The sequence below is a fragment of the Aquarana catesbeiana genome, linkage group LG08 (genome assembly GCF_042186555.1).
Source record: "Aquarana catesbeiana isolate 2022-GZ linkage group LG08, ASM4218655v1, whole genome shotgun sequence".
NCBI lineage: Eukaryota > Metazoa > Chordata > Amphibia > Anura > Ranidae > Aquarana > Aquarana catesbeiana.
In genome coordinates this window covers 40,364,159-40,383,594 of record NC_133331.1, presented here as the reverse complement: position 1 = coordinate 40,383,594, position 19,436 = coordinate 40,364,159, and the positions used below count along the sequence as shown (strand labels likewise).

The window sequence follows — 19,436 nt, the reverse complement described above, 5'->3', positions numbered from 1 at the left end:
TATAGAAATTGAATTGTCTAAACTGTCTTTGTACGCTTTAGTGACAGTACCCTTCACTGGGAACGCCTGAACTCAATGATTTGGAGGAGTATCCACATTCTTTCGACCAGAGGAATAATAATGTTCATGCCTGCTACAGTAATGTTAATAATAAAAAAAACATGTATTTCTCTTGAAATTACAGAATATGTGGATCGAGAGAACAACTTTTTCAATAGCTTACAAGCTGCCAGGCATCCTGAGATGGTTTGAAGTGAAGGCTATGAATACGGTAATTACAAAGTAAACTACAAGTACATGACTGCTGGGGAAGGCATACATTCCTACATTTGAGACAGGCTGCTTGTTGCCTGTGGAACCAATCGGCACTGAGAATCACATGTTTCAGAAGTACCACCTCTATGTTTGCAGTTACTGAAAATGATGGAGGAAGAGTGCAGAAAGTTAGCCATGATGGTTCAGCAGCTTTTTTGTTGGGCTGAGAGATTCCGTGACTTTGGAAATGGCAAATGGCATTTCGATTAGTAATGGTCAGTACTTGGGTTAAATGGATTTATAGAAATATATTCACTGTTTATGGACCATCAAGGCAATCTCTCTCTGGCAAAACATTTGATCAGGAAGCTTTGAAATCCCAGTTTCTTGTTCCCCTTCTGGTAAGCTGGTCTCTCTCCCTTCTCTGTAGACTTTGCACTGCAGGCTGTGCTGAACCAGTGAGGTTTGTGCCCATACTTATGATTTTTATCACCCTCAGTAAACGCACTTTGGCATGGAGAGGAATTATATTGTGCTTTGTTGATGGTGGAAGAGGATTCTGTGTCTGTAATATGTCGAAGAAATTGTACTATGGAGAAATCAGTGCTGTATGATACTAGAAAGAGCTTGAAGCCAGAAAGATACTATCCAGTTTATCAATGCCCTATAGGTTTAAAATATACTGGGAATGCTTGTGGTTTAATGTCTTTTTTTTTTTCTCATTCTAGATAGAGATAAGTCCACTGGAAAATGCAATTGAGACGATGCAACTCACGAATGAGAAGATAAATAATATGGTGCAGCAGCACATGAATGACCCCAATTTACCCATAAATCCTCTCTCCTTACTCCTGAATGGTATTGTGGACCCAGCAGTAATGGGGGGATTTGCAAATTATGAGAAGGTAATTCTTTACTTTTGTCATGGTGTGTGTATATTCTTTCTCTCTCGCTCTCTCTCTCTCTTTCTACATATTGAGTGGGGTTTACTTAGATTAGAGTACCATAATCTGGAGCAGCTTTGCATGAATATCTCATGGACCTATATGAAGGTTTTCATGCACAGTAGCAACCCGAAAAGACCAGGTTTCAAATGCCAAACGCAAATGAGTCACTAGCAATATCAAGCTATGCTGCGCTTAAAAGAGAAGTATGTTTTTTTTTTTTTTGCTATTCATACTTATCCAGGTGGATGCTGCATCTGTCCCCCACTGCCTCTTCACTGAGAACCGAGCCACCGAACACCGCCTATGGCTCGGTTCTCTCACCTCCCTGAGTGGAGAGCTGTTGCCTGTCTGACAGTATCTCTCCTGCTCTGCTCCTCCACGCTTATTGGAGACTGCCATCAGTCCAGGCAGCTGGCGGATCCAGACTTCCTGAGTCGGAATGACACGCTGCCTCGACTTATCCTGGTGACATCAGCAGAGAGCGGATTTCAGACCACTCTGCGCTGAAAACTAGTCACAGGAGTGCAAAACGAATTGCACTTCTGTGACCCATAGGAGAAGCCGGTTTCCTCTCACACTCCAAAGACCTGCTGGTAGGTTAATTAGATCCTGTCTAAATTGTCCCTAGTATGTATGAATGTGAGTTAGGGACCTTAGATTGTAAGCTCCTTGAGGGTAGGGACTGATGTGAATGTACAATGTATATCTAAAGCGCTGCGTAAATTGATGGCGCTATATAAGTACCTGAAATAAATAAATAAGCCCAGCCTAAAAAGCTGAGGCTGGACATCTCCTTTTTTAAGTTTGTTAAATAAAGGAATTACAAAAAAAAAAAAGAGTTGCATAGTATAAGCATATGCAAGGATGATGCATAAAAGAGTAACAGAGGTAATCAAATGAACCATAAACAATTAGCGCAGTTAATAATTAACCAATACCAAAAAATGCTTAAAGTGACTCTTAAAATAAATAAACAAATAGCATGTGTTGCCTGCTAAAACACTCAATAGTGATTCCACCCCTTTAGTACAGATACTCTATGACAAAATAGGAATTTACCATTAATAAATCTCAATTCATCAATAACCTCTTCAATAATAATAAATTATATAAATGTGTATTAACAGCAAAATTCAGTCTAAATAATAGAAAAAAGTCTAGTGTTGTGAAGTAATGAGAAACAACACCCAAGTGTCTATAATATTTTTTCACACTTCAGTGCACATTCATCACCAGGTGAAAGACCTTCTCACCTCAATAGGAATAAAAACACACACACATGCTCTGTATTCCCCAGTGCATAGAATCCACAGAGAGAAGCTCCTTAATCCTCCTCACTATGCTTGGGATGGCCGCCCGCCCTGGTCTCTCCAATGTGCTCACACATTCACACACGGATCATGTAAAATAATAAGGCATGAACATACTGTACTTTGCTTCACAAGTTGTATTGTGCCCCCACAAAGCACATACACTTACTAAAAAGAAGGTATCGGAGCACTTCTTGGCAGCAGAGTGGCGTGACGTCATGGGCTCAGCTCCTCCCTCCTAGACACATTGCGCCCCATGATTGGCCTTCTTCATTCACTGTCACGTCAGTCACTGAAGAAGCCCAATCTCGGGGTGCAAGGTTACAGAGGTAGTAAAGTATCAGTGTGGGAAGAAAGGGTGAAGGGCGCATGATCAAACACTAGCATCAAATTCTACAGTTTATTCATAAGTGATAAAATACATACATGTAGGGAATATAAACAGTAAAGTATCAGTATCGGTGGCTAAGCAACAGAGTCTGTACAGCAATGAAAAGCACGCCAACTATAACAGACTTCAAATCGGTTAATTGCCGGCAAAAACATAGAAGTCTCAGAGGCAGCGGAGAATGCATCCAGTATATATATATATAAAATAAATGCAACTATGTATGACAAGAAAATCGTAAAAAAATACTGGGGTCACAAAAGGGACCCCGGGGACTAGAAAAACCAGCGGAGAGCATATTACCTAATAGGCAAAGTACAATGTCTGGGTAACTGCAGAAATATCTCAAAACTGAGGGGGTGAGATAGAGGGCAAGTATAAAAGGAGCTAGATCAGATGCCTCTAAAAAGCAGAAAAAAAGAGGCTTAAGAAAGGCGTAAATGCTAGATGCCTAGACAACACTGAAAGGAAGCATGAGGAGATGTAGAGAATCCAGAAAAGCAAATTTTCTTGGCCAGGGCCCTCACAGTAGAGGGTCCTGGGAGCTCAACCGGGTTGCTAGACCTCCTGCAAATAGGCATCAGTATAGACATAATATTGCCACGGCCTCCATGTGTCACAAAAGGTCTCCTCCCGGTTGTATAAGGTAGCCCTGAGGTCTTCCATGTCCCTGAGTTCATCGACTTTGGAAAAACAAAGAGAATTTGAAGGCAGATTCACAGACCTCCAACACAAAGGGATGCACGCCTTTGCCTCATTCAACAGCAGGATCGTAAGGGAGGCCTTATTTTTTTTGATGGTTTGTTGAGGTGCAGCAGTAATGCTGTGGGGTTCCCTGCTAAATCATAATTTGTCAGGTGGCTACCTTTTACCAAAACAGTCTAATTTTTGGACAATCCCAGAAAATGTGTAGCACTGTGCCCCGTTCGACCCCCACACCACCAAGTGTCTGGAGCTTGTGCAAAAATATGGTGCAAGGTTGTGGGCACCCTGTACCCACCACCTAGTCAGAACCTTATAGCTGGTCTCTTGGACCTTTGAGGCAATAGAGGACTTTTGTGCAAAGTGGAGAATTTTGTGAATCAGTAAATTGCAGGGGTTCCCACTTAGAGATAAAGGTAGGGGTGAAATCCGTCGTTGGTCGTATCAAGGCAGCACAGATGGTAGAGAGGCTGTGGTCAGTCAGTTTCCACCTGTCGCAAATGCTCTCCAGCTCCATGTGCTATTAAGTTTTGATTTTACACTGGCTTTGCTTTCCTACATTACATGGTCAAAGGCAACCAGGTGGACTATTAGAAATTAAAACCTTCCCTATTTCCTGTGTCCTGGGTTCCTGTTAATTATAAACTAATTAGATGGGTCCTTTTTTTACTAACCTGTGAGGCTTATTTATTTTTTCTAATTTATGTTCTGGAGACTGACCCCACCACCATCACCCCCCGGGTACAGGTATTTTAGTCTAGAGGTAGAAGAACTAAACAGGTGACACTGATAACCACTCTACTTGTCACGTTTGGGTGAATTAACCCTTTGATGTAGTGAACATTGCTTCATTTATACACTTCTGTTTTTTGTGTGTTATGTTGAAGTACTGAGGAAATCCCATATTTTAATGACCACCTCTATCTCTCTAGGCCTTCTTCAACGAGAAATACATGCAGGAACACCCAGAGGACCTTGAGAATATTGAAAAAGTAAAGGACCTGATTGCATGGCAGGTAAAATTCCCCCACAGTCACCTTGTGCAAGGACATACAGTACACAGACAGTGCACCATTTCTGAGTATCAGACTGATGAGTGTGCCCCCTACATTTCAGTGGTATTTATCTGCTCTACTGATGTATCGTCCTATTGCATTCCTTGAGCTTGTTTCTGTCATCTATTTACTTCACTTGTGACAAAGAACATTTTCCCTCCTCTTCTCCTTGTCAATTTAAAAGGCAAGCATTTCTGATTTAATTGTGAGTTCAGGTGGAGTTTTCTTTCCACCTCGAACAACCAAATCTTTTCTCTAACATGAGAAGTATTAAAGTGGTTGTAAAGGTATACATTTTTTTTTTTTTTAAATAAAAATAATAAACATGTTATACGTACCTGCTCTGTGCAATGGTATTGCACAGAGTGGCCCCTAACCTCCTCTTCTGAGGTCCCCTGCCAGTGCTGTCTGCTCCTCCTTTTCTCTCTGAGTGCCCTTGCTATCAGGGCACTCATGTGGGCTCTCTCCCAAGCCGGGCTGTATGCGCCTATAGACACAGGCAGCGCGGCTTAACCCTGCCCCCTGCTTACTCACAGGATTTGATTGACTGTAGCAGGAGCCATTGGCTCCCTCTGCTGTCTTTGTGCATGTGAGATAGAGGGAGAGAGCGCAGCACTGGACTGGGATAAGACTCAAGTTATTTGGGGGGGAGGGGGTGGGAGCTGATCATGGATATTTTTTTTTACCTTCATGCAGAGAATGCATTAAGGGAAAAAACCTCATGCCTATAGAACCACTTTAAATCAGATCTGTCATAGGACAGCATGCTCATTGTGTGTGTTGGGTAGATTGAGACATTTCTTTCATTTTTTATTTTATTTTTTAAAGCTCCAGGCATACAGCTAAGCTCACATATGAAGTACATGCAGTAAATGAGAGCTGTTTTATATGACAAAGCAGTGGTATATCTGGCTATGTGGTCCTGAGATTTACACAGCTCTATCCCACAGCATAGTCTGTCTGGCACATCTCTCCTGCAGTTTCAGCATCACTCTTAAGGGTATCCTCCCTAGCACATGACTGAACAGTGAAAATAGAAGCAGCACACTCATGAGCTCTTTTCTATTTCACTCTGCTCTCTCCTCTTATCAGCATTTTCCTTGCACTATAGTTCACTTGATTGGCGTTTTTGTACTGCTGCTGCTTCTTCTTCCTCCCGCTCTGCAAGCTCTGCTGTACAGACTATAAAGTAGACTGCAAGAAGTTGATACTAAATCAAAGGCAGGTACATTCACTGCTTGCAGAATATATTTATAATATATAAAATATATTTATTGGTGTAAGGCCTCATTCCCACAATCCCCTCAGCTCTGTCCGCCAGCTCAGCAGGAGATCTCTCCGTTGATCTTCGCTGAGCCGGCAAGTCCGTCTTTGCTCACTGAGCGGGGAGGGGCCTGTCAGAGTGCTGCCGATTCCTATGGAGGGATCGGACGAAAACGGCATGTCCGTTTTCATCAGATCTCATCCGATCCGTCAGGATGGATGCGAACGTATCGCCATACATCTGATTTTAGCGGATTGGATGTCAGCGGACATGGTAACCGCTGACATCTGACGCTCCATAGACCTGCATATAGCATCCGTTCAGGGTAGAGTGTCCCTTTTACAGAAATGTGTAATAATGTGCCAATCCAGATATTTATTTTTGAGGTGCTCTTGTGTTTCACACACATGCAGATCTTTGCAGAGAAAAATGTTGGGCAGCTTCTCTAAACTGATACTTATTTTTGGGTGGACTACGGTCAAGGTTCTTTACTGCTTTCAGACACCACCGGTGAAATCATTCCCCACCTATGATATGATATTAACAGGCTGAAGTCTCTTCATCTGAGCTACGTGTGTTACTAGGGGTCTGATACTGGATTTCATTTACTTGTTTTCTATAGCAGATCCTCCATTAGGATCTTTAGGAATACAATTTAATCCAGTTACAACAATGACCTGGCTAAAAGGCCAAGCTCTATCCTGTGATGGCTGGCTATACTGGGTATTGGGGGTATGCCTACAGATTTGAGGAGAATTAACAATGTCCCTGCTCAGTTCTTTAGAGGAGCCTGATTTCTTTTTAACCATCCAGCACTGTATTCTTATTTCTCTATTTAGTCTTTTAATTAAAGGCGTACTCCTGACTAACCACGATTTCCCCAGATCTGAAAATTGTCCCTGTCACTTGCTTTTTAATTATTGGATGGGTAATTTTTTTTTTGTGTTAAGGTCCCGTTCCTGGCAGAGGGAATACGCATTCATGGAGAAAAGGTCACCGAAGCTTTGCGGCCATTTCACGAGAGGATGGAGGTGTGTTTCAAGCAACTAAAAGAGAAGGTGGAGAAGCAGTATGGAGTTAGGACTCTGGTAGGTATCAGAAGTTTTAAAATGTGCAGTCACTTCTTTTTAAATCCCACATATCTGCTTCTTTGGGGTTGTGAAAGGTACTAACTAATACTGCAGCGTTATATACTGCAATATTTAAATCAAGGCGAGCCAAGAGCATAGTGGCAGCATTGGAAGTGTTTCACATCCTGAATTGGGCAGAGAATCATATTCTGGTTCCGACCACGCATATTAGGGGTAGAAAGCAGACTGTCTCAGCCAAAAATGTCTGGATCAGTGAGAGTGGGTCCTTCATCTGCAAGTTTTCCAACAAATCTGCCTATGAAGGGGAATGTCAAATATTGATCTTCTGGCATTGTGTCTCAAATGAAAGGTGAACAGGCTTTGTAGCAAGGGCAAAGGACCCTTTAGTAGAATGATGGACTCATTGGTGGCTTTGTGGGTTGACCACGCCTCAATTTATGCTTACCCCCTAATAGAAGTCAAAGGGATTCCATGATTCTGGTGACCCTACAGGTCATGATACTTGGATCAGGTCCACCTGGTAGTGGATGCACCTTGACGTCCACTGTGTCATGAAGACTTATTGCCACAAGGCCCTATTTTACCACCCTGCTTTGCAGCTGCTGGCTTTAACATGTTTGACTGTCATTTACATTTTACTTCATGCTCCCAAGGGCCATGTCTTATACCATGCAAAATGCATCTTAAATCGTATGAGTGCCTAGGAGAATGCTCTCATTCTTTTTCCTTTGCCTGTCTCCCGGCTTTTCTTAAGGCAGGGTAGAAAAGCAGTTTGCCTTAGGCACAATTAAGGGCCTAGTCAAAAAGGACAGCAACAGCACAGTTATACCACAGCGGTTTATGTTCGGCAGCTGTCCATTCCAGCTGCAGTGAGCCAGCGGTAGGGGGAAGTGTGCTGCACGATTCACCAATGTGATGTACTAACTTTATATGAAGTGTACAAACGTAACGCTTCATTCGTGTCACTGTACAGCAGCGCGATGCATTGCGCGGCTGTCCAGTCAAATGCGATCCTGTCCAGTAGTTCTCTGTTTCCTATTGGTCACTGGAGTTTTACAGTGCAGTAAAACGCCGGTCACTGCATTTGTGTGAATTGGGCGTATAGGTAAGGTGTTGGCATTGACAGTATTATTTTAGTGTGCTCTGGCATTGCTACCACTTTTCTGTGGAGGGCTGATGCCTTTCTGGATGTTAAGTTTTGCAGGGGTCAGATGACTGGACGTATACTGTTTTCATTTAAGATGGTTAGTCTGATTTGCTCACCATGTTGTGTCACTGCTTTTGGGGCATTCCAGTTGTTGACGATCTAAAACCACAGCTGTATTTTCCAGTTAGTGGAATAAAAAAATAAGATTTTTTTTTTAAACTCAACAAAAAATTATTTTCTCTATTTTAATTGAAGGACACATCACTTGGTCCTCTGGCTTTTGCATGTGTATTTAAAGTGCAAAAATTCCTACTTGCTAGCCGTTTTTGGTGGGGGCATCAGTTCTGCTTTACAATGGAAAGTGCAGCAAAGTGGAGCACCAGGAATTATTCTGATTTGCTAATGGCCAAATTTTATACCATTGCTTCCCTGAAGTGAAAAGGCTTTCTATGTTTCTGCTATTTCCCACTTCTATCCCCTGAAAGATGTAAATAGGGTGTTGGGATGTGCTGGCGCTTTATTTCTTCTAGTTATTAGCACTGATGGAGGAGCTTATTTAGACTGACAAGAGGGCAGGCTGGATGCATTCATAATGAAGTTTAAGGTCCAGTAATGGCCCATTAACACCATGCCCAGCTCATCTGTCTTCTCTCGGCAGTGTATATTTATCGAGGTGTTGTTTTATTTTTAGTGATTATACAAGGCAGTATATGCTGAGCCATCTGCAGCCAAGAGCTGTGGCGGCTTCACCTTGCCAAGCTCCAATATTTGGGTTGGTGTCTGCAGTCACAGATGGGAGTTTTAATGAGCACAGCTGATTTTTTTCTTGTTAATCGTGACCGCTATATGGATATACCGCTCAGCCAACTGTCCCTGATTTCCTTGGTTTTAAAATTTTGTCCCTGTAACTGTCACTGTTTTGTCCTACCGCCTGTCCTGTAATGACAAGTATGATTGTTTTATTAATCTTTTCATGTGTTTTAATGTAGCGTTTGCTGAAAGCCAACACCTAAAATGCTTATGCCCCATTGTTATAAGAATAGCTGCCTAAAACTCTCTGGGTTTGGCATTTGTTCCTAGTAATTATTTCTAAGTGTTGTCAACTAACTATACTGTTTAAAGGAAACCCTCACTAAGGGCTGTTTTATGTACAGTATAGTGCAGTGATGGCAAACCTTGGCACCCCAGATGCTTTGGAACTACATTTCCCATGATTCCCATGCACTCTGCAGTGTCATTGAGCATCATGGGAAATGTAGTTCCAAAACATCTGGGGGTGCCAAGGTTTGCCATCACTGGTATAGGGTATATATATATATGTGTGTGTGTGTGTGTGTGTGTGTGTATATATATATATATATATATATAATGCATTGTGTGGGGATTAGATATGTGATGGAGGGGATCAGAAAGGTGGAAGGGGGTGCTGTGAATGAGGTGGTGCAGAGGGGCGCACTGCAAATGAGGGGGTGAGGTAGCAGTGGAGGGATGTGCTGCAATTTGGGGATTGAGGTGGCAGTAGAGTGATGTGCTGCAATGATAAAGGTAAAGGGGTGCTCTGCGATTGGTGGAGGTGAGGTGACAGTGGAGGAACGCACTACAATTGGGTAGGTTGAGGTGGCAGTGGAGAAATTCTGAGATTGGGGGGGAATGAGATGGCAGCGGGGGGGGGGGGGGTGTGAGTTGAGGGCGAGGGGATGCGGTGCAATAAGGCAGATGTTTTGGCAGTGGACGGATGCACTGCTATTAGATGGAAGGGGGGTGCACTGTTATTAGAGGGGGTGAGGTGGCAGTGGAGGCATGCGCTGGGATGGTGGTGGAGTGTGCTTGGGGAAGGAGGGGGCTGTGAGAAGATGTGATGGGGGTAGGGATTCGACAGGGCCATGGAGAAATGCGCTACTACTGCGGGCTGTGCACAATACTAAAATAATAGAATACTTGCATGCTGCTATGTCAACAAAATAATATAAATAATGATGAGGGCTATGCACAGCTCCCTCTGTTGTGTAGATATGCTGCCCTTCAGCTCTCCACTCCCCAAGCTCCTGCCAGTCTGTGAATGCAGAAGGATAAGATTTCTCAGTAATAATGTCAGCTGCCTGAAAGCTTTCCTCCCATGCAGCCATCTCCTCCTTGGCCTGCTCTGAGAGGTTCCTGCTTGAATAGATTTTTTTCCCTCAGCTAAAGAAAAAGGAGGAGAGGACACAGCAGCCTGGGAATCTCTATCACCTGCCATGCTGTAAGTGACTGAGCACACTGTCACTACATGCAGACCTAACCTGTCACTATATCACCCTAACCTGGCAATATATCACGCTAACTTGGCTCTATATCACCTAACCTTTCAACTATATCACCCTAACCTGGCTCTATATCGCCTAACCTTTCACTATATCACCCTAACCTGGCTCTATATCGCCTAACCTTTCACTATATCACCCTAACCTGGCAGTATACTATCCTAATGTCACTTGATGTCGACGTGTGGTGCGCTGCCTGCCAGCATGGGGGGTGGGTGCCAGATATAGGATCCGCCCTGGGTGCCAATTGCTCTAGGTACTGATCACATGATTATTGTTGATGGTTTCAGAAGTACTTTGAGTATGAATTTTAATACTTTTCATACGTAATCTGATTCCTAAATAGGCACAGGGTAACCGCCTTTGTTTTTACATGTTTTCCATCACATCTACTTTAAACCACATCCTACCTTCTCGCTGCCCCATAGTTCTTTTTGAAAATGTCATTCTGTCGGGTTTTCTGCAGCCACCAATTAGGCTTTGAAGTGTTGATTCTGGATGTTATCCTAGCCTGGTCTCATTTTAAACATTAATAGAACACCAGCATCTTACCTACACATGTCTGATGTTATCTTAATAATGTTTTTCTAATCCCGACTTCACAAAGGCCTGCCAGGATGATGGAGTGTTACTATTGCTCGCGGCTCGCGCTGTATCAATTAATCAGGAGTTGACAGTATGAAATCATACACAGTTCAACCGCTGAATAGATCTCATTTTATATCATAGCGTCACAAAACAGACGGCTTGTTGAGATCATATTCTGAAATAGGTTATTGTATTGTATTTTCCTTCTTGTTAGCTGCTGGTCGTGTTCAAACTTTTGACATTACCATATGTAAAATATCTTGTGAATAACATCTATTTACAGTGTCTTGCAAAAGTATTCATCCCCCTTGGCATTTTTCGTGTTTTGTTGCCTCACAACCTGGAATTAACATGGATTATTTGAGGATTTGCATCATTTAATTTACAGAACATGCCCACAACTTTGAAGATGTGTTTTTTTTTATTGTGACGCAAACAACAAATAGGACAAAATAACAGAAAAAGTCAATGTGCATAACTATTCACCCCCCTAAAGTCAATACTTTGTAGAGCCACCTTTTGCGACTATCACAGCTCCAAGTCGCTTTGGATAAGTCTCTATGAGCTTGCCACACCTTACCACTGGGATTTTTTGCCCATTCCTCCTTGCAAAACTGCTCCAGCTCCTTCAAGTTGGATGGTTTGCGCTTGTGAACAGCAATCTTTAAGTCTGACCACAGATTTTCTATTGGATTGAGGTCTGGGCTTTGATTAGGCCATTCCAACACATTTACATGTATCCCCTTAAACCACTCAAGTGTTGCTTTAGCAGTGTGTTTGGGGTCATTGTCCTGCTGGAAGGTGAACCTCCATCCTAGGCTCAAATCACACACAGAGTGGTACAGGTTTCGCTCAAGAATATCCCTGTATTTAGCACCATCCAACTTTCCCTCAACTCTGACCAGTTTCCCAGTCCTGACTGCTGAAAAACATCATGGTGTTCTTTGGGTGATGTGATGTGTTAGGTTTGCACCAGACATAGCGTTTTCTTTGGCCAAAAAGTTAACTTTTAGTCTCATCAGACCAGAGCACCTTCCTCCATACATTTTGGGAGTCTCCCACATGCCTTTTCGCAAACTCAAAACTTGCCATTTTGTTTTTTGCTGAAATTAATGGCTTTCTTCTGGCCACTCTGCCATAAAGCCCAACTCTATGGAGCGTACGGCTTATTGTTGTCCTATGTACAGATACTCCAGTCTCTGCTGTGGAACTCTGCAGCTCCTCCAGGGTTACCTTAGGTCTCTTTGCTGCCTCTCTGATTAATGCCCTCCTTGCCCGGTCCGTGAGTTTTGGTGTGCGGCCGTCTCTTGGCAGGTTTGCTGTTGTGCCATGTTCTTTCCATTTGGTTATGATAGATTTGATGGTGCTCCTAGGGATCATCAAAGATTCGGATATTTTTTTTAACCTAACCCTGACTTGTACTTCTCAACAACATTGTCCCTTACTTGTTTGGAGAGTTCCTTGGTTTTCATGGCAGTGTTTGGTTAGTGGTGCCTCTTGCTTAGGTGTTGCAGCCTCTGGGGCCTTCAAAAAAGTGTGTAAATGTAATGACAGATCATGTGACACTTAGATTGCACACAGGTGGACATCATTTCACTAATTATGTGACTTCTGAAGGTAATTGGTTGTACCAGAGCTTTTTTTGGGCTTCATAGCAAACGGGGTGAATACATGCGCACTTGCCAATTATCAGTTTTTTATTTCTGAAAAATAGTTTTCTGTATATATTTTTCTAATTTTACTTAACCAACTTAGACTATTGTGTTCTGATCCATCACATATAATTCAGTTTAAAAAAACATTGAACTAAAGGCTGTAATGTAACAAAATAGGTAAAAAGCCAAGGGGGTGAATACTTTTGCAAGGCACTGTAGCAAGTGGTGATATCACAACCCTAGAAACATTTGTAATGGAAATGTGTGATATCACGTGAGTGAAATTAGATTATATAAATTAAAGCGCAAATTCAGCCAGTATCATTTTTTGTAGTGTAGTATTAGAACCCCTGGTCAGTTTTTACTGCTATCCCGGATTCCAGTAGGGGGGGGGGGGATTTCCCATTGCTTTCATGCTGGTATCTGTTTACTCAGACAGGAAGTGAGAAAAGTCTTCAACAGAGACACAAGCATCAATAAAAAGCTGACAGGGTTCTAACTCTCCCTTCTCTACTAAATGAAAACAAAGCATCTTGTATTTACCTTTCTATGCACCGATCAGTTATAACATTATGACCACTGACAGGTAAAGTCAACACCATTATCTCATTACATTGGCATCTGAAAGTGGGTCGGATATATTAGGCAGAAAGTGAACATGTTATCCATGAGCTTGATGCGTTAAAAGTAGAAAAAATGGGCATCGCAGTATGTTGTGTATGGAGCTGTATAGCCACAGACCAGTCAGGTTGCTCATGCTGATGGGGTTGGTGCAAGGATTTTTGACACTCTAGGCGAAACCTCAATTTGCCGCTCCCCTTGTCTCCACCCCTGACTCCACCCTCTTTGCCCTGCTCATGTATACCCCAACTTTTTTTGAAGCACCCATCAAATGCAGCCTCACCAGCGCCCATCAAATGCAGCCTCACCAGCGCCCATCAAATGCAGCCTCACCAGCGCCCATCAAATGCAGCCTCACCAGCGCCCATCAAATGCAGCCTCACCAGCGCCCATCAAATGCAGCCTCACCAGCGCCCATCAAATGCAGCCTCACCAGCGCCCATCAAATGCAGCCTCACCAGCGCCCATCAAATGCAGCCTCACCAGCGCCCATCAAATGCAGCCTCACCAGCGCCCATCAAATGCAGCCTCACCAGCGCCCATCAAATGCAGCCTCACCAGCGCCCATCAAATGCAGCCTCACCAGCGCCCATCAAATGCAGCCTCACCAGCGCCCATCAAATGCAGCCTCACCAGCGCCCATCAAATGCAGCCTCACCAGCGCCCATCAAATGCAGCCTCACCAGCGCCCATCAAATGCAGCCTCACCAGCGCCCATCAAATGCAGCCTCACCAGCGCCCATCAAATGCAGCCTCACCAGCGCCCATCAAATGCAGCCTCACCAGCGCCCATCAATGCAGCCTACCTGCGCCCATCAATGCAGCCTACCTGCGCCCATCAATGCAGCCTACCTGCGCCCATCAATGCAGCCTACCTGCGCCCATCAATGCAGCCTACCTGCGCCCATCAATGCAGCCTACCTGCGCCCATCAATGCAGCCCTACCTGCGCCCATCAATGCAGCCCTACCTGCGCCCATCAATGCAGCCCTACCTGCGCCCATCAATGCAGCCCTACCTGCGCCCATCAATGCAGCCCTACCTGCGCCCATCAATGCAGCCCTACCTGCGCCCATCAATGCAGCCCTACCTGCGCCCATCAATGCAGCCTACCTGCGCCCATCAATGCATATTTCCTTGCTTCCATTCATTCGGGAGTCGGGACACAGACACAGTCCTCTGTTGCCACTGCGCCTCTGACACTATGTGCGAACGGACTGCCTATTGATGCTGAGACTTAGTTGCTTGCTGCAGAAAGAAGAGAGTAGGAACACCAGTGGCTGGGTGCCCTAGGCAGCAGTGCACCCTAGGCAGCTGCCTAGTTTGCCTAGTGGTAGCACCAGCCCTGCATGCTGACCCGTGTCCACAGCCAAAAGTACCTACAATGGACATGTGATTATCAGACCTGGACCACGGAGCAATAGAAGAAGGTGGCCTGGTCTGATGAACCACGTTTTATTTTACATCATGTGGATGGGAGAGTGTGTGTGTGTTGCTTACCTGGGGAAGAGATGGCACCAGGGTGCAGTATGGGAACCAGCTGAGGCAGTGTGGTGCTTTGGGAAATGTTTTGATGGGAAACATGGGATCCTGCCATTCATCATGTGACTGTTACTTAACACGTACCGTCCACCTATACATTGCTGCTGATCAAGTACACCCCTTCATGTAAACGGGTATTTCCCGATGGCAGGGACTCTTTCAACAGCACAATGGGCCCTGCCACACTGCAAAAATGTTTCAAGAATGTCTGGTCTTCACAGGAAAGAGTGAATAGTGGACAGTGCAGTCTGAAGCCCTCTGTTAGCTTGGAGGAGGGAAAAGCAGGGGAGTCACTTGCCATCCTAGGCTATGGCAATTGATGCACACAGTGTAGGAAGACAGGACTCTAGTCCGTGCATGCAAGGGTGTCTCTACAAGAGAAAGGAGCCACCCTGACACAGGAACCCTGGGGCAGCACTCATGGCACCAACTTAAAGCGGGGGTCCACCTATCTATCGTTTTTTTTTTTTTTGGAGTTCATTCACAAACTTTTCTTCTCATGATTATCTACTCACATTTTCTGTGTAATAAGTCCGCCTGTGTCCGATTTCGTTGTAAAGAATAACTTATAAAATTCACTGAAGGCGGTTTCCATCTTCATTGTGGGCATTTGAAGCCCACAAGCATGTATTTCCTGGATGCGGTGAATGCTGTGTTCCCAGCATTCACCGAGATGTTGTGATGACGCTGTTGCACAATGCATGCTGGGAAGCCTGAGACTAGCTCCCAGGGGACTGTGGGAGGTCTGGGAGAGGCTAGAAACACGCCTACTCCCATGGGAGGAAAACCAGGAAGTGCTAAGAAGATTAGAAAAAAAAAGGTAATTACGGCGATTTAAATTTTTTTACACAGCATGTCAGCATCTAGGCAAGGAAGAGAATGCATAGAGATAATGTTCAAAATTTGGGTGGAACCCCGCTTTAAACTGGAACACAGGCCAGGATAAAAAAAAAAAAAAAAAAAAGAAAGAAACTGCATACTCAGTAAGTGATTAAATCAGCTGATGAATGTGATTAAAAAAACCTGAGTGTTTAATATCACTTTAATAGGAGCCATGTTATCAGTAGACGTGCACTTTGATTCAATTAGGGAAACTCAGATTGGCTCATTAATTTGTCTTTTTTTTTTTTTCAGTTATGCAGCCATGATGAGAGGAGGGGGAATAGACCCAGATCTATGGTTAGATCTTTTACTATGCCATCATCATCCAGACCTTTATCAGTTGTGTCCGTCTCCTCTGTGTCATCGGACAGTACGCCTTCAAGACCAGGTTCTGATGGGTATGTAGCCTTATACAGTTGGCTTATTTTATAGTTGCAGTAATGTAGGGGGAGATTTACTAAAATTGATGCACACAGAATCTGGTGCAGCTGTGCATAATAACCAATCAGCTTCTAAGTTGTGTTGTCAAAGTTTAATTGAACGAGTTAGAAGCTGATTGGTTACTATGCACCGCCTCACCAGATTCTGAGTGCTCTAGTTTTAGTAAATCTTCCCTATGGTGTCATTCTCATTTATAATTGAAGCACAACATTTTTTTTTTTTTTTAAAGAACTGCTTTGTGTATTTTTTTTTTTTTTGAAATTATAATTGTAGAAGAATACCTCTAAGCACCCCAACAGACCACATCACATAGTTTTATATAATTTTGGGAAAACAACCTTTTCTGTGAAAAATGAATGTACTGTTTGCAAGCGTCCCTGATTCTAACACTCAGAAATGCAGTATGTAGAAGAATTCAGAGAACAAGGACCCTAGTGTCCCCCCATTAACATGTCATATATAGTGAATCTTGGGAAGGAAAGTTAAAAAAAAAAAAAAAAAAAAAAAAAAGCAGTGCATCGGGTGATTCAATATGTAGTGGAGGACGGGGGGGGCAAAGGCAGGATTTTTCTGACTGTCAGGTCCCTGAAACGACATACATTTTTTCTTCATTACATTGAAATAATGTATTTGGTTGTATTTCATGATCTTCTAAGCTGAGGAGCTGTTGACTTCTACTTCATTAGACTTGAGTGGTTCTATAAAAGGAAATGACCTTCAGAAAATATGTATCCTCAGGAGTTATTGTAGCCTTGAGGAAGTAATGTCACATTTTAATTCTTTGTCCTTACATACTGGATGTTCACTATTGTAATTTTGCACAGATGAGTAAATGCTCCCTCTAGTGGTCACCTGTATATGAGAAAATGTGATGGCATCCTTGGTGTATGACTGTGGGGATAAGCACAGCGTATTGCTTTTAGTCAGGTCAGAACAGAACTATAAATTTGCACTGTGTGTGAAGTTTGCAGTTCACTATGTTCAAAGCGTGATGCAGAGCCGGCATATGTAATGTGCAAATAAGATGCTCTCATTTGTATGAATTATACAGAAAAACACGACATGTAAAGTATATGTAAATCCTCACCTTGTAAAACAACCCATTCAGGTAAAATAAAAATGAAAGGCAAAACATTTGTGTATAGCTAGAAAAAACATTATATTTTTTGCTCCCTTTTTTTATAACTGATCACATATCCTCTGTTCTTAGCTGCATAAGAGGTGGGGGAGGAGATCTTCCCAGTGAATGGCTGTGCAGACGGGTTGTCTCACCACTGATCATTGCAGCAGAGCAGGTTCCAGCAGAGCCAGAAAACTGACCACGCTGTGCTTCACAGCCGGTTTCCTACTGCGCATGTGCGAAAGTGCGTTGCACTTTGTGAATGGGCCGCAGTCTTCTGGGACCTGTGGAGCGTCCCAGAATGCTGCAGAGGAAGGGGGGGGGGGTTTGAACTTCTGGTTCCACTTTCAGGAAGATACCATGCACAGCTGTACCAGATTTTGCACTGTTTAGTTAAGTCAACCCCAATGTGGCACTTCAAAAAAGGAGAACAAAAAAATATTTACAGTAAATGGTGCAATGCATTAAAAAGTACATTGCACTTCCCCATGCTGGACCTCACACAGACACTGGCCTGCAAGGTAAAACGTCATGTGTTAAGATTCAAGCTAGTGTGAGCAAGCCCTTAGTTACCAGGACAAATAGGGTGAATTTCCAAAGCGCACATCAATAAAAACCTGAAAAATGTTCTAAAACATTTTTAAAAAAATCTAAACACAAATGTGATAAAAAAAAAAAATGATATATATATATATATATATATATATATATATATATATATATATTATACACAGTATCTCACAAAAGTGAGTACACCCCTCACATTTTTGTAAATATTTTATTCTATCTTTTCATGTGACAACACTGAAGAAATGACACTTTGCTACAATGTAAAGTAGTGAGTGTACAGCTTGTATAACAGTGTAAATTTGCTGTTCCCTCAAAATAACTCAACACACAGCCATTAATGTCTAAATCGCTGGCAACAAAAGTGAGTACACCCCTAAGTGAAAATGTCAGAATTGGGCCCAATTAGCCATTTTCCCTCCCCGGTGTCATGTGACTCATTAGTGTTACAAGGTCTCAGGTGTGAATGGGGAGCAGGTGTGTTAAATTTGGTGTTATCGCTCTCACTCTCTCATACTGGTCACTGGAAGTTCAACATGGCACCTCATGACAAAGAACTCTGAGGATCTGAAAAAAAAATTGCTGCTCTACATAAAGATGGTCTAGGCTATAAGAAGATTGCCAAGACCCTGAAACTGAGCTGTAGCATTGTGGCCAAGATCATACAGCAGTTTAACAGGACAGGTTCCACTCAGAACAGGCCTCGCTTTTGTCGACCAAAGAAGTTGAGTGCACGTGCTCAGCTTCATATCCAGAGGTTGTCTTTGGGAAATAGACATACGAGTGCTGCCAGCATTGCTGCAGAGGTTGAAGGGGTGGAGGGTCAGCCTGTCAGTGCTCAGACCATACGCCACACACTGCATCAAATTGGTCAGCATGGCTGTCATCCATGAAGGTAGCCTCTTCTAAAGATGATGCACAAGAAAGCCTGCAAACAGTTTGCTGAAGACAAGCAGACTAAGGACACGGATTAATGGAACCATGTCCTGTGGTGTGATGAGACCAAGATAAACTTATTTGGTTCAGATGGTGACAAGCGTGTGTGGTGGCAACCAGGTGAGGAGTACAAAGGCAAGTGTGTCTTGCCTACAGTCAAGCATGATGGTGGGAGTGTCATGGTCTGGGGCTGCATGAGTGCTGCCGGCACTGGAGAGCTACAGTTCATTGAGGGAACCATAAATGCCAATATGTACTGTGACATACTGAAGCAGAGCATGATCCCCTCCGACATAAGGACCCCAAACACACCTCCAAGACGACCACTGCCTTGATAAAAAAGCTGAGGGTAAAGGTGATGGACTAGCCAAGCATGTCTCCAGACCTAAACCCTATTGAGCATCTGTGGGGCATCCTCAAACGAAAGGTGGAGGAGTGCAAGGTCTCTAACATCCACCAGCTCCGTGATGTCCTCATGGAGGAGTGGAAGAGGACTCCAGTGGCAGCCTGCGAAGCTCTGGTGAATTCCATGCCCAAAAGGGTTAAGGCAGTGCTGGAAAATAATGGTGGCCACACAAAATATTGACACTTTGGGTCCAATTTGGACATTTTCACTTGGAGGTGTA

The 19,436-nt window shown here is 43.4% G+C and overlaps 1 protein-coding gene across 1 annotated transcript in view; it reads left to right on the top strand.

The window, feature by feature from the left end:
• Positions 1-19,436, top strand: part of DOCK1 (dedicator of cytokinesis 1) — a gene marked incomplete in the record, with an annotated part of 633,434 nt that overhangs the window by 580,861 nt on the left and 33,137 nt on the right. The window contains 5 exon segments of the mRNA XM_073595735.1: positions 185-271; positions 984-1,160; positions 4,535-4,618; positions 6,872-7,009; positions 15,999-16,144. Of these exon segments, the coding sequence (XP_073451836.1) occupies positions 185-271; positions 984-1,160; positions 4,535-4,618; positions 6,872-7,009; positions 15,999-16,144 (632 nt within the window).